Source organism: Scheffersomyces stipitis, chromosome 1 (assembly GCF_000209165.1).
Source record: "Scheffersomyces stipitis CBS 6054 chromosome 1, whole genome shotgun sequence".
NCBI classification, from domain to species: domain Eukaryota; kingdom Fungi; phylum Ascomycota; class Pichiomycetes; order Serinales; family Debaryomycetaceae; genus Scheffersomyces; species Scheffersomyces stipitis.
The window spans coordinates 2,220,190-2,236,161 of NC_009068.1; the positions used below are offsets into that span (position 1 = coordinate 2,220,190).

General features: G+C 41.1%; 3 protein-coding genes across 3 annotated transcripts; all 3 read left to right on the top strand. All coding sequences in view use genetic code 12, as the record gives it.

Moving 5' to 3' along the window:
- Positions 1–549: 549 nt before the first annotated feature.
- Positions 550–8,318, top strand: ACC1 (acetyl-coenzyme-A carboxylase; the record flags this gene model as incomplete). The annotated part of the gene is made up of 2 exons (XM_001386738.1): positions 550–816; positions 1,511–8,318. Exon 2 carries the CDS (start codon positions 1,644–1,646, stop codon positions 8,316–8,318), a length of 6,675 nt encoding a protein of 2,224 aa, XP_001386775.1. The 5' UTR covers positions 550–816; positions 1,511–1,643.
- A 192-nt stretch (positions 8,319–8,510) lies between these two features.
- PICST_28842 (subtilase-type proteinase) lies at positions 8,511–9,707 on the top strand (the record flags this gene model as incomplete). Its single annotated transcript, XM_001386739.1, has 1 exon — positions 8,511–9,707. The coding sequence occupies one exon, from the start codon at positions 8,511–8,513 to the stop codon at positions 9,705–9,707; it is 1,197 nt and encodes a 398-aa protein (XP_001386776.2).
- An 856-nt stretch (positions 9,708–10,563) lies between these two features.
- Positions 10,564–15,486, top strand: GSC2 (1,3-beta-glucan synthase component; the record flags this gene model as incomplete). Its single annotated transcript, XM_001386740.1, has 1 exon — positions 10,564–15,486. One exon carries the CDS (start codon positions 10,564–10,566, stop codon positions 15,484–15,486), a length of 4,923 nt encoding a protein of 1,640 aa, XP_001386777.2.
- Positions 15,487–15,972: the final 486 nt, after the last annotated feature.

The window sequence follows — 15,972 nt, forward strand, 5'->3', positions numbered from 1 at the left end:
ATCGGCCACAACGGTTGACAACGACTTCGGAAAGGCTACAGATGTTGCATTTGAGTTTAGTACGAGACGGACGTGTTGGCTAATCTCTTCTTAGACGTTGACCCCGATTGGTTTAACTAGAATATTCAGCTCTCATACTTTTAGTATGGGTCTCATTGCTACCCAAATACACCTACTGGTTGCTCAAATTGCAGCCTTACATTTGCTACCTCTCCTAGACCGTTCACACGTGACTTTTACGTCAGTCAAGCTGCATCGATTTCTGCATACAGACCCAACTATCGACGATAATTTTGGCCCAACACCCAAATATAATTGTTGGGGCCTGCAGATAGCTCCGGCCACGCCAAAGGCTGCGAATTTTTTGTTGTGTGTGCGGTATGTGCAGGGGAGTCCGATTTGATGATTTCGGTTTACCACCAGTTTGTTGGAATCAATAGTTTTATAAAACCAGGCAATTTCCGGCGTGTTTTGAAGTCAAGGAAGTTCTAGCAACGTCGACACTTCTCTGTCTAGCTTTGTTTTGTACTTGTTTTTTTTGGTGTCTCTCTGTTCATTGCCAATTGTCCAGACTCCCTTTAATCCTCAAGTCTCGTCTGTTTCACTCCATCATCTATCAGAATCTCAGCTGTTGGAACCGTACTAATTTTTGTCCACATTCTTAGTCCAGTTTTCCGATCTCCAGTTTTCCACTTCCGTGTTTCCACAGTCGTTCTGATTACTTTGAAATAGTCGTGTTGTTCTACAACTGCATCGCTATACGTTTTCCTTACCCTACGTGATTCTATTCCCCAGATCCTTACTAGGACTCTCTCGGTATGTATTTTTTTTTAATTTCCAGATGACTGGTGAAATATTGGGTCGAATCTTGATTCCAACCACTATGCTTGGCTTCTAATTCAATTGAAGCCATCTGCAACAAGTTTCGACCAACTTGTTGTACTACCTGCTTTTAATAGTGTTGATTTTTCAGTGGTCGGAATTCTCGAGATGCGAATGACTTCCGGACCGAGACTCAATTACTCAACAACGAGAACCAACGAGCAACTTCGTCTTTAGAACCCGCTACCATTGTTCCCGATATATAAATGTGTAGTGTGGTTATAATGGTGATTGCTGGTGGTTGTTTGTTGCAATATCAGTGGTGGTTGAGGTAAGAGTCCATCAAGAATTTTTCAAAAAATCCGAATCCAGAGCGCAACCGGGTCTCGAGATATTTGTTGTGCCAGGGCCAGTTCCGAGGGATCTATATGGAGATGTTTGAAATATTTCTGACCAAAAGATTATGCTTGTTTTCTTTATGGCTAGCATTGGCTCTTTTTCTACAAAATTGTCCAGATTTCCATAGATTCCCTCGGAGTTAGAACCCTCGGCTAGACGTATCCACTCTTAGTCGTTGTGCTTGCTGTTTTATGCGATTTCTGGTGCCCTCTCCAGCCAGTACCGCCCCCAGTCATAAATTTCCAGTATTTGTGTATTACTCCTACTTCCATACTAACTCCACACGTAGAATCAGTAGTCGTCCTTTCAATTTTGTACATAATCTCCCACCCTATTATACTTGTTCCCACCGTCCATATACAGTCAATCATAGACTCTCATCTGTCTACCATTCACACATCAAGCCTTGGTTCAAGTTCATCATGTCAGACACATCCAAAGATTCCTCGCCTGACTACACGTCGTTGCACGAAGGTTTGCCCGAGCACTTTCGGGGTTTGAACTCGATTCACATCGCCGAACCCTCGAAAGTCGCTGACTTCGTCAAGTCTCACCAGGGACACACCGTTATCACCAAAGTGTTGATTGCCAACAACGGTATTGCTGCCGTCAAGGAGATCAGATCGGTGAGAAAATGGTCCTATGAGACCTTTGGCGACGAAAAAGCCGTCCAGTTCACCGTGATGGCCACTCCCGAAGATTTGGAAGCCAATGCTGAGTACATTCGTATGGCCGACCAGTTCATTGAGGTTCCCGGTGGAACCAACAACAACAACTACGCCAATGTCGACTTGATTGTTGACATTGCCGAAAGAACCAACGTCCACGCCGTTTGGGCTGGTTGGGGTCACGCATCGGAAAACCCACTTTTGCCTGAGAAGTTGGCTGCTTCGGCTAAGAAGATTGTCTTCATTGGTCCTCCAGGTTCGGCCATGAGATCACTTGGTGATAAGATCTCCTCCACCATCGTAGCTCAACACGCCGAAGTGCCATGTATTCCTTGGTCTGGTACCGGTGTTAAGGAGGTGAATATCGATCCCGAAACCAACTTAGTCTCTGTCTCTGACGAAGTTTACCAGAAGGGTTTGTGTACTTCTCCTGAAGACGGTTTGATAAAGGCTAGAGAAATCGGCTTTCCGGTCATGATCAAGGCATCTGAAGGTGGTGGAGGTAAGGGTATTAGAAAGGTTGACAACGAAGACAACTTCCTTGCCCTCTACAGTCAAGCGGCTAACGAAATACCTGGTTCTCCCATCTTCATCATGAAGTTGGCTGGCGATGCCAGACATTTGGAAGTGCAGTTGTTGGCTGATCAGTACGGTACAAACATCTCCTTGTTCGGAAGAGACTGTTCGGTACAAAGAAGACATCAAAAGATCATCGAAGAAGCTCCTGTAACCATTGCTAACAAGGATACTTTCCACCAAATGGAAAATGCTGCCGTTAGATTGGGTAAGTTGGTCGGGTATGTTTCCGCTGGTACAGTCGAATATCTTTACTCCCACGCTGAAGACAAGTTTTACTTCTTGGAACTTAACCCAAGATTGCAAGTTGAACATCCAACCACTGAAATGGTCACTGGTGTCAACTTACCAGCTGCTCAATTGCAAATTGCTATGGGTATCCCTATGCACAGAATCAGAGATATCAGAACCTTCTACGGTGTGGACCCTCACACTGCCACTGACATCGACTTTGAGTTCAGCACTGAAACCTCGTTGATAACTCAAAGAAGGCCGGTTCCAAAAGGCCATACTACTGCCTGTCGTATCACCTCGGAGGATCCAGGTGAAGGCTTTAAGCCATCAGGCGGTACTTTGCACGATTTGAATTTCAGATCCTCTTCCAATGTTTGGGGTTACTTCTCGGTCAGTAACCAGTCTTCCATCCACTCTTTCTCCGACTCCCAATTCGGACACATCTTCGCCTTTGGTGAGAACCGTCAAGCTTCCAGAAAGCACATGGTAGTTGCTTTGAAGGAATTAAGTATTAGAGGTGATTTTAGAACCACCGTTGAATACTTGATCAAGTTGTTGGAAACTCCAGATTTCGAAGACAACACTATTACTACTGGTTGGTTGGATGAGTTGATCAGCAAGAAATTGACAGCTGAAAGACCTGATCCGCTTATCGCTGTTGTCTGTGGTGCTGCTACCAAAGCCTACATTCAATCTGAAGATGAAAAGAGAGAATACATTCAATCCTTGGAAAAGGGCCAAGTTCCAAACAAGAACTTATTGAAGACCATTTTCCCTGTTGAATTCATCTATGAAGGTCAAAGATACAAGTTCACTGCTACAAAGTCCTCTGCTGACAACTACACCTTGTTCTTGAACGGTACGAGAGGTATTGTTGGAGTTCGTCAATTATCTGACGGTGGATTGTTGGTTAATATTGGTGGTAAGTCTCATTCCGTATACTGGAAGGAAGAAGCCGCTGCCACAAGATTGTCAGTTGACGGTAAGACATGTTTGCTTGAGGTCGAGAATGACCCAACTCAATTGAGAACTCCTTCTCCAGGTAAGTTAGTCAAGTATTTGGTTGAAAGCGGTGAAACGGTTGTTGCTGGTCAACCATATGCTGAGGTTGAAGTCATGAAGATGTGCATGCCATTGATTACCCAAGAAAATGGTGTTGTTCAATTGATCAAGCAACCAGGCTCTACTGTTAGTGCTGGTGACATCTTGGCTATCTTGGCCCTAGAAGATCCATCAAAGGTTAAGCATGCTAAGCCTTTCGAAGGAACTTTACCTGAAATGGGTGAACCAAACGTTCAAGGAACCAAGCCTGCCCACAAGTTCAGCCAATACGCTTCTATTTTGAGGAACATTTTAGCCGGTTACGATAACCAAGTTATCTTAAACTCCACTTTGAAGAACTTGATCGAAGTCTTGCAGGACAGAGAATTACCTTACTCTGAATGGGCTGTTCACATTTCTGCCTTGCACTCCAGATTACCTCCTAAGTTGAATGAGTCCTTGACTGCCTTGATTGACAGAACTTGTTCTAGACAAGCTGATTTCCCAGCTCGTCAAATTTTGAAGCAAATTCAAAAGGTTGCCAATGAACCAACTACCGATTCCTTATTTAAAGACGTGGTTGCTCCTTTGGTTGAAATTGCAACCCGATATGAAGACGGCTTGGTCGAACACGAGTACAATTTCTTTGCAGGCTTGATAAAAGAGTACTTCGAAGTAGAAAGCTTGTTCTCTGGTAGAAATGTCAGAGAAGATGACGTTGTCTTGAAATTAAGAGACGAAAATAAGACAGACTTGAGCAAGGTCATTGCTGTCTGCTTGTCGCACTCCAGGGTCAGCGCCAAGAACAACTTGGTTTTGGCAATCTTGGAGGCTTATCAACCAGTATTGCAATCATCCTCCAGTGCTGCTGCATCTATTAAACAATCTTTGAGACAGGTTGTTGAATTGGATACTAGAGGCACAGCTAAAGTTGCCTTGAAGGCCAGAGAAATCTTGATTCAGTGTTCTTTGCCTTCCATTCAAGAAAGGTCTGACCAATTGGAACACATTTTGAGATCTGCTGTCTTGGAAACCTCTTATGGTGAGATTTATGCAAAGCACAGAGAACCTAAGTTGGAAATCATCCAGGAAGTTGTTGACTCTAAGCATACTGTGTTCGATGTGTTGTCTCAATTCTTGGTCAACGCTGATGAATGGGTTTCCATTGCCGCTGCTGAAGTCTACGTCAGACGTTCTTACAGGGCCTACTCTTTGGGGCCAATTAATTACCACTTCCACGATAGATTGCCAATCATTGAATGGAAGTTCCAATTGCCAAGCATGGCTGCTTCTGAATACAATTCTGTTCAACCAACCAAGGGCGATTCTTCTCAGCCACAAATGAACAGAGCTGCCTCTGTTTCAGACTTATCTTTCGTTATCGATTCCAAGTCTGACTTGAAGACTAGAACGGGTATCTTGGTTCCAGCTAAGCATTTGGATGATGTTGATGAAATGCTTGCTGCTGCTTTGGAAAAGGTCCAACCTTCTGATGCTATCAGCTTCCGTACCTCTGGTGCTAACCAGCCAGGTTTGATGAACGTTGTCAACGTTGTTGTTACTGACATTGATGGTTACGACAATGAAGAAGAAGTCTTAAACAGAGTTCAAGAAATTCTTGATGAATTCAGAGAAGACCTAAATGCTGCTGCAGTTCGTCGTATCACATTTGTCTTCGCTCACAAAGTCGGTACTTACCCAAAGTATTACACTTTCAACGCCCCAGAATACACCGAAAACAAGGTTATTCGTCACATCGAACCAGCCTTGGCTTTCCAATTGGAATTAGGAAGATTAGTAAACTTTGACATCAAGCCAATTTTTACCGACAACAGAAACATTCACGTTTACGAAGCCGTTGGTAAGAATGCTCCAGCTGATAAGAGATTCTTTACTAGAGGCATCATCAGAACTGGTGTTATTCGTGACGAAATCAGCATTAGTGAATACTTAATTGCCGAATCAAATCGTTTGATGTCCGATATTTTGGACACTCTTGAAGTCATTGACACCTCTAACTCTGATTTGAACCACATCTTCATCAACTTTTCCAACGTATTCAATGTTCAACCTGAGGATGTTGAAGCAGCCTTCGGGTCTTTCTTGGAAAGATTTGGTAGAAGATTGTGGAGATTGCGTGTTACCAGTGCTGAAATTCGTATTGTTTGTTCTGATAAGAGCGGTATTTCATTCCCATTGCGTGCCATAATCAACAACGTTTCTGGTTATGTTGTCAAGTCCGAATTGTACATGGAAGTCAAGAACACCAAGGGTGACTGGGTTTTCAAATCCATTGGTCATCCCGGTTCCATGCACTTGAGATCAATCTCTACTCCATACCCAGCTAAGGAATCCTTGCAACCAAAACGTTACAAGGCCCATCTTATGGGTACGACTTATCTCTACGATTTTCCAGAATTGTTCCGTCAAGCAGTTCTTTCTCAATGGAAGAAATATGCTAAATCCAAGATTCCTAAGGATGTTTTCACATCTTTAGAATTGATCAATGACGAAAATGGTAAGTTGACCGCTGTTGAAAGAGAACCAGGCTCGAACAAAATCGGTATGGTTGGTTTCCAGGTCACAGCTAAGACTCCAGAATATCCACGTGGTCGTCAATTCATTATAATTGCCAATGATATCACCCACAAGATTGGTTCATTCGGTCCAGAAGAAGATGGATACTTCAACAAGTGTACTGAATTGGCCAGAGAATTGGGAATCCCAAGAATCTACCTTTCTGCTAACGCTGGAGCTAGACTTGGTATTGCCGACGAATTGGTTCCTTTATTCAAGGTTGCTTGGAATGTTGAGGGTCAACCAGAAAAGGGTTTCAAGTATTTATACTTGTCTCCCGAAGACAGAAAATCAATTGATGAAGCTGGCAAAGCTGATACTGTAGAAACTGAGAGAATCGTTGAAGAAGGTCAAGAACGTCATGTTATCAAGGCTATCATTGGTGCTGAAAATGGTTTGGGTGTCGAATGTCTTAGAGGTTCCGGTTTAATTGCCGGTGCTACCTCGAGAGCATACAAGGATATCTTCACTATTACTTTGGTCACCTGTAGATCCGTTGGTATTGGTGCTTACTTAGTGAGATTGGGCCAAAGAGCTATTCAAATCGAGGGCCAACCAATCATCTTGACTGGTGCTCCAGCTATCAACAAGTTGTTGGGTAGAGAAGTTTACTCCTCTAACTTGCAATTGGGTGGTACCCAAATTATGTACCAAAACGGTGTCTCTCACTTGACTGCTACAGATGACTTGGCTGGTGTGGAAAAGATAATTGAGTGGTTGTCTTATATTCCAGCCAAGCGCGGTATGCCTGTTCCAATCTTGGAATCTGAAGACCCATGGAACAGAGACATTGAATACTATCCACCAAGGAGTGAGCCATACGACGTTCGTTGGATGATCCAAGGTCGTACCTTGGACAACGGCGAATTTGAATCTGGTTTGTTTGATAAGGATTCCTTCCAGGAAACCTTATCTGGTTGGGCTAAGGGTGTTGTTGTTGGTCGTGGTCGTTTGGGTGGTATTCCAATTGGTATCATTGGTGTTGAAACTAGAACTGTTGACAACTTGTTCCCTGCTGATCCAGCTAACGCTGACTCTGCTGAAATGTTGATTCAAGAAGCTGGTCAAGTTTGGTACCCTAACTCTGCTTTTAAAACTGCTCAAGCAATCAACGACTTCAACAACGGTGAACAATTGCCATTGATGATCTTGGCAAACTGGAGAGGTTTCTCCGGTGGTCAAAGAGATATGTATAATGAAGTTCTTAAGTACGGTTCTTTCATTGTTGATGCCTTGGTTGATTTCAAGCAACCAATCTTCACTTACATTCCACCAACTGGTGAATTGAGAGGCGGTTCTTGGGTCGTTGTTGACCCAACCATCAACGAAGAAATGATGGAAATGTATGCCGACGTTGACTCTAGAGCAGGTGTCTTGGAACCAGAAGGTATGGTCAGTATCAAGTACAGACGTGATAAGTTGTTGAGTACGATGCAGAGATTGGATCCAACTTATGCTGAATTGAAGAAGAAGTTGAATGATACCAGTTTGTCTGCTGAAGAACACTCTCAAATCTCTGCTAAGGTTGTTGCTAGAGAAAAGGCATTATTGCCAATTTACCAACAAGTTTCTGTTCAATTTGCTGACTTACATGATAGGTCTGGTCGTATGTTAGCCAAGGGAGTCATTAAGAAGGAAATCAAGTGGGTTGATGCTAGAAGATTCTTCTTTTGGCGTTTGCGTCGTCGTTTGAACGAAGAATATGTCTTGAGGCTTATTGGTGAACAAGTTAAGAACGCCAGCAAGTTGGAAAAGGTTGCCAGATTGAAGAGCTGGATGCCAACTGTTGACTATGATGACGACGAAGCTGTCAGCACCTGGATTGAAGATCATCATACCAAGTTGCAAAAGAGAATTGAAGAGTTGAAGCAGGAATCTACTCGTCAAAATATCAACAAGTTGGTGCATGACGATCCTGAAAACGGTATCGCTGCTTTGAAGGACTTAATCAGTTCTTTGCCTGATGATGAAAAGGCTGAATTCTTGAAATCGCTTAAATGAACATTATTTTCTAATAATTTATTCACTACTTTATGTTACTTTTTATAATCTTTTTGTATATTAATGGAAAACTGGAAACTTTTAACATTTTTACTTTTGTACGTGGTCGCTACGAAAGAATGGCTGCGAAAAAAAAGTTTTGTAATCTTTCTTCTTCGTAGCAAAGATTACAACTAGCCTATGTACATAACAATGTTATTCACTAAGTTGTTGTTCATACTTGCTTTCTACTTCAACTTCATACACGCCGAAAACTACTTGATCTCGTTGAAGAACAATGAGAGTTTAGAGGCATTCTTCAAATATGATATTCTCAGACCAGCTACTGAACAAGTGAGGGCGCTTCTTACCAATTCATTCTCAATCGGCAATTTCACTGGGTTTGTTGGGGACTTCTCCAAAACCAACCTTGAGAGACTCAAAAGATGTCCCTTAGTGAACGAGATCACACCAGATGTGATATTTAAGGCTTATGGAACTACTACTCAAGAGCAAGCCCCAAGACACCTCGCTCGTCTCTCCAGCAAAAAGAAGCTCAAGTCAGGAAAAAGCTACCAATATGTTTACAATGACGACTATACTGGATCTGGGGTGTATGCCTATGTGTTAGATTCTGGTGTTGCTATTGGTCACCCTGAGTTCCAAGGTAGGGCTCGGTTTGGCAAAGACTTCACCAGCCAAGGCTCTGGTGATTCTAATGGGCATGGAACACACGTTGCTGGTATTATAGGTTCTTCTACTTATGGGGTATCCAAGAATGTAGAGATTATAGAAGTCAAAGTATTGGATAGTCTGGGCTCGGGTTCTCTCAGTACAATTATCTCAGCGCTAGAGTTCTCTGTGAACCATAGAAAAAGAAGTGGAAAGATGGGAGTAGCCAATCTTTCATTGGGGTCGTTTAGAAATGGAGTCTTGAACAGTGCAATCAATGCTGCTGCAGATACCGGTCTAGTTGTGATAGTTGCAGCTGGAAATTCCAATATCAATGCCTGCTTATCTAGTCCAGCTAGTGCTGAAGGTGCAATTACTGTTGGAGCTATAGACGACTACAACGATTCTTTGGCATCTTTCTCTAATTGGGGGGAGTGCGTTGATATTTTTGCCAGTGGAGCCTATGTTAAGAGTGTGAATGCTGCAGACTATAATAATCCAGAGACTCTCTCAGGCACTTCCATGGCATCTCCTGCCGTCTGTGGACTCGCTGCAAATCTACTTAGTGAAGGGGTCCCTCCCCACAAGATCAAGAGCAAGCTTCTTAGCCTATCACTCAAGGACCAGATCAAAAGATCTTCCTTGTTCCTCAGAAGAGGCACTCCAAACAGAATAGCTTATAATGGAATTGATGACGAATACAGGGATGACACGGACTCCGACTCCGACGATGATTAGAAACTAGAATCCTCCACTATGTATATACCATAGAAAACTTAGAATACACAAAATTTTTGAAGAATACTATAAAAAACACTACAGACGAAACTACGGAGCTTCTAGTGCATATAACTAGATTACAGTTAAAGGGTATTGCGCTACTGTTAATTATAGCATTTAGAATTGTATCTCAAATATGACTGCAAAAAATTCTAAATTATATAAAGCATGTATTTCGCACTATTTTGAGTTTGTATTTTTGCTCCCTCTACAAGCGGTTACCAGGCTCAATAGCTCGATCTGGATAAAAACCTATAGCACCAGCTCTGTATTCTCAATATAGTTGAGCAATAGCAAGCTTGTTGTGTGTCTGCCGTTGAAAACTATCCGATACTACAGGTTATAATGGGTAGATTCAAGGGAAAGAAGGATACCGGTGCTGCCAATTCTTCCAATCTTGATTTGGATCCGATCAAGGTTCTCAAACGAACCTCGGCTACTGTTAGTATGATATACCTGTAATGTGAGTGGCAGCTTAGTTGCAGTAATTAACCTAGTTGCAGATTTTTCATCGAACGATCTTGGTACTGGAATAAATGGCACCTCGTATCCACTAAGTGGATTCAAGACTCCTTACGTAAACTCTAGCAGGTGGGCTGATATCGGGAAGGTAGGCGACCGTGATTGGGCACGAGCAAAGGATTCTGCTTCTTCTCTAGCCGAAGTGGGGATCTACGATGTCTTCAGAAATGAATATGATCCGTATCCTGCCTGGGCTAACCTGCAAAATGTTCCAATTACCCGTGAAGAAATAGAAGCTATTTTTATCCAACTTACCGAGATCTTTGGCTTCCAGTATGACAATACTAGGAATATGTTCGATTATCTAATGCGATTGCTTGATTCGCGAGCTTGTCGTATGGGTCCAGCAAAGGCGCTTCGAACCATCCACGCTGATTACATTGGTGGAATCAATGCTAATTTCAAAAAGTGGTATTTTGCTGCTAGTTTGGATATTGATGATACCTTTGGCTTGGCCAATGTAAATTCCAATGGAAAGATAAAAAAGTCTAAGAATGAGTATGTGTCATCATTGGAGCAGTCTGAATCACAATGGTGTTTGAACATGAAGTCACTATCACCTACAAATTGTGTGATTCAAGTTGCATTGTATATCTTGTGTTGGGGTGAAGCCAACAACATACGGTTCATGCCAGAATGTTTGTGCTTTATATTCAAGTGTTGCAATGATTACTACTACTCACTTGATCCGGCGGAACCAATTCGGAATGCAACTCCAAGTTTCTTGGACCATGCTATTACGCCATTGTACAACTTCTATCGAGATCAAGCTTATGTGAAAGTGGAAGGAAGGTATTATCACAAAGACAAGGACCACAATTCTATTATAGGATATGATGACATGAACCAACTTTTTTGGTATTGTAATGGTCTTCAACGAATTTTCTTGAAGGATGGCAAAACCAAACTAATGTCTCTACCAGCTTACGAAAGGTATGAACATTTGAATGAGGTTGCATGGGAGAAGGCATTTTTCAAGACCTTCATTGAAAGGAGAAGTTGGTTTCATGTGTTCTCAAATTTCAACAGAATTTGGATAATTCATGTCTCAGTTTTTTGGTATTATACTCTGTTCAACTCACCAACATTGTATACAAAGGACTACCTGCAGCAACATGATAACCAACCTACAAAGATGGCCACTTTATCCGTGATGTCTCTAGCTGGGGTTATTGCGTGTGCCATTGATTTAATCAGTACTGTGTTGGAGTTCTCATACGTTCCAAGAAAATGGGCAGGAGCCCAACCATTATCAAAGAGATTATTCATATTACTTTTCATGCTAATTGCCAATCTTGCTCCGTCGGTATATTTGTATTTAACTTATCCTCTAAATCGTCAAACAAATGTCGGGCTTGGGATTGCAACAGCCCAGTTTTTGTTTTCCCTTTTCGTTGTGATATACTTGTCAGTTGCTCCGTTAGCACATATCGGTGATTCCTATCCCAAATCTCGAGGCAGACGATATTTACCAACTCAATATTTTGCAGCCAGCTTCTACTCGTTGAAAGGTACTGACAAGGTTGCATCTTATGGCTTGTGGTTCGCTATTTTTGTTTCAAAGTTTATCGAATCATATTTCTTTTTAACTTTGTCATTAAGAGATCCGATCAGGGAATTAAGTATTATGAAGATGACTAGATGTTCCGGAGAAGTATTGATTGGAAACTGGTTATGTATGCGTCATACAATTGTTGTCTTGCTGTTGACATACTTGACAGATTTGGTTTTATTTTTCCTTGATACCTATCTATGGTATATTGTCTGGAATACAATCTATTCTGTATGTCGTTCATTCTATATTGGTGCTTCCATATGGACACCATGGCGGAATATCTTTTCGAGATTACCAAAAAGAATTTTCTCGAAAATAATTGCTTCTCCAGCTGATAGGACTATAAAGGCAAAATTTCTAGTCTCACAAGTATGGAATTCCATAATAATCTCGATGTACCGTGAGCATCTTTTGTCGTTAGAGCATGTTCAAAAGTTGTTATACAAACAGGTTTCTGTATCTGGAATCGAAGGAGATACTGTTCTAAAAGAGCCAACCTTTTTTGTTTCTCAAGAGGATCAATCATTAAAATCAGCCTTGTTTTACGAGCAGTCTGAAGCCCAAAGGAGAATCACATTCTTTGCCCAGTCATTATCAACTCCGATGCCTGAAGTAAATCCTATTAACTCCATGCCAACTTTCAGTGTACTTATTCCTCATTATAGTGAGAAGATAACGCTATCTCTTAGAGAAATAATAAGGGAGGAGGAGCAGTACTCTCACGTCACAATGTTAGAGTACTTGAAACTGTTACATCCGTTGGAATGGTCTTGTTTTGTGCGCGATACCAAATTGCTAGCAGAAGAATTTGACACTGAGACATCATCGCCTACTTTCGATAATGAGACGAAAGATGATTTACCTTATTACTCGGTTGGATTCAAAGTAGCAACACCTGAATATATCCTTAGGACAAGAATATGGGCATCCTTGAGGTCGCAAACATTGTATCGTACAATTTCAGGCTTTATGAATTATTCCAGGGCAATCAAACTATCATTTGATGTTGAAAACCTTAGTGACAAAGAATACAAAGATGAGAACGGGAAATTAGAAGAAGCATCTGTCATGGCTCTTCGAAAGTTCAGAATTGTTGCTTCAATGCAGCGCTTGAAGAATTTTTCTCCTGAAGAAAGAGAAAATAAGGAATTCCTTCTTCGAACTTATCCTGAACTTCAGATATCTTATTTGGATGAGGAAATTGACATTGATACTGGCGAATCTACTTTCTATTCGAGTTTGATTGATGGGAGTTGCGCTTTGTTGGAAAATGGGGAAAGAGTTCCGAAGTATAGAATAAAGCTATCAGGAAATCCTATCTTAGGAGATGGAAAATCTGACAATCAAAACAACTCATTGATCTTCTGCAGAGGAGAGTATATTCAACTTATTGATGCCAACCAAGATAATTATCTTGAGGAGTGTCTCAAAATCAGAAGTGTGTTAGCTGAATTCGAAGAAAATTCTGCCCCAATTGACCCTTATTCAAATGAATTAAAGGATAGTGATCATTCACATCCAGTTGCTATAATAGGAACAAGAGAATACATATTCTCAGAAAATATCGGAATACTAGGTGACGTAGCTGCTGGAAAGGAGCAAACATTTGGAACCTTGTTTGCTCGAACTTTGCAATACCTAGGAGGAAAACTACATTATGGCCATCCGGACTTTTTGAATGGTATTTTCATGACAACAAGGGGAGGGGTCTCTAAAGCACAAAAGGGTCTTCATTTGAATGAGGATATTTATGCTGGAATGAATGCAATGGTGAGAGGTGGTAGAATAAAGCACTGTGAATACATGCAGTGTGGAAAGGGAAGAGACCTTGGCTTTGGATCTATTCTTAACTTCACGACCAAAATCGGTGCCGGCATGGGTGAGCAGATGCTCTCTCGAGAATATTTCTATCTAAGTACTCAGCTTCCGTTAGATCGATTTTTGTCCTTCTATTACGCTCATCCTGGATTCCACCTCAATAATGTGTTTATTATTTTATCGATCAAGTTGTTCTTATTGGTAGGAGTAAACTTAGCTGCATTGACAAATGAGACAACAATTTGTGAGTATGATAGGTTTCGCCCTATCACTGACCCACGGAGACCGATTGGTTGTTATAATCTAATTCCTGTTGTTCAATGGCTTGAGCGCTGTATTTTTTCCATTTTCATTGTTTTCTTGATTTCTTTCTTGCCTTTGGCTGTTCAGGAGTTGACTGAGAGAGGCTTTTATTGTGCTCTAACACGTCTCAGTAAACATTTTGCGTCTTTCTCTCCACTTTTCGAAGTTTTCGTTTGTCGTATCTACGCGCAATCCTTGTGCAGCGATATCTCCATCGGCGGAGCTCGATATATCGCTACTGGACGGGGGTTTGCAACAATTCGAGTGCCATTTTCTGCATTGTACTCTCGATTTGCTTCTCAAAGCTTGTATTTTGGAGCAATTTCAGGCTTGTTAATCTTGTATACCTCTATTACAATGTGGAAACTTCCATTGCTTTATTTTTGGGTTACCGTGATAGGATTATTGATTTGTCCCTGTTTGTACAATCCCAACCAATTTTCATTGACAGATTTCTTTTTGGATTACGGCGAATTCTTAAGGTGGTTGAGTAGAGGAAATAGCAGATCGAGCATGTCATCATGGATAAATTACACTAGGCTAGGAAGGAGTAGAATTGTTGGTATTAAAAACCGAAATTTTAACACTCGAGAAGATATCAAAGAAATCAACTCAATAAGACCTTCCAGGGTGAGGTTAATATTGACTGACTCCATTTTTGAATTGGCCGTTATCTTGGTTGTTGGATGCGCCTATCTATTCTCAAATTCACAGAATGATACCAAAGGAACGAATCCTGTTAACAGCATATTTAGAATCTTGCTAATCACCCTTGCACCAATCATGGTCAATATGGCAATCCTATTAATTTTTTTTGTGGTTTCTATTCTTACTGGGCCAGTTTTGACATTGGTATTTAGGTGGTATCCCACTCTTATCGCCACAGTTGTTCATTCCCTTTCCGTGTTAAATTATGTTTTCTTCTTCGAATTGCTTTGGTTATTCCAGAATTGGAACTTTTCTAGAACTATACTTGGCTTGACCTTGTCAGTTCTTATCCAGACTTGGTTTTTACAATTAATAAGTGCGACCTTAATTTCTAGAGAATTCCGTCATGATCATTCCAACAAATCATGGTGGTCTGGAAGTTGGTTTACTTCTGGATTAGGATGGAATATTCTATCACAACCTTTCAGAGAATTTGTTTGTAAGACTACTGAGCTATCTTATTTTGTGGGGGACTTGGTTATAGGGCACATTATCCTATTTGCGCAAATACCTGTGCTTCTTATTCCTTATGCCGATAAATGGCATTCGCTCATGTTGTTCTGGTTAAAACCTGGACGCCAGGTTCGTCCAGGAGTATTCACAAAGAAACAAAGAAGACGCAGAAGAAACCGGGCATTATTGAATGGGTTCTTATTCATTGCTTCTGTGACCTTATTTCTCTCGCTTTTTATACTACCATTGATTGCTACGAGATGGTTTGATTTTGATTTTGAAAGGTATCTTCCAGAACTTTTGCGTCCATTAGTTCAACCATTCGCTATCGTTAATAGCAGGAAAGGATTACACAAGGGGTTAATAAAGCAGTATTGATGTGCTAGTTAGTTGACTGGCCCTAGTTGAGGTATGTTCATTATGCTGGTTATGTCAAAGGTAGTTAATAAAAACAAGGCTTAAAAACTGAATCAAAGTAGAAATTCGTTAGAGTAACTAAACCATGCTTATAGTATACCATCTTAGAATCTTTTGTGTTCGTCATTGAAAATCTCTTCATATGAGTTGACTATGGTAGGAATAGATTTGAGTCTGACATTCTTGAGTAGCACAGCTAGGTGATCCTTATCAAACTTATGCTCTTCAAAAGAAGATTGTTCGTGAAACAAGGAAAGATGATTCAAAATAACCTTGTCCCAGTGTCGTACTGAGTTGTTTTCAGAAACGTAAGCAGCAGCCTCTATAAAGAAATCGAGAAAGTCTGGCTCGATTGATCCCAAAAATAAACTTTTATAGTCAATTTCACTAACATTAATCACATGTATATACGCATCCTTCTTCTTTTCATGCGGAAAATTCTTCAAC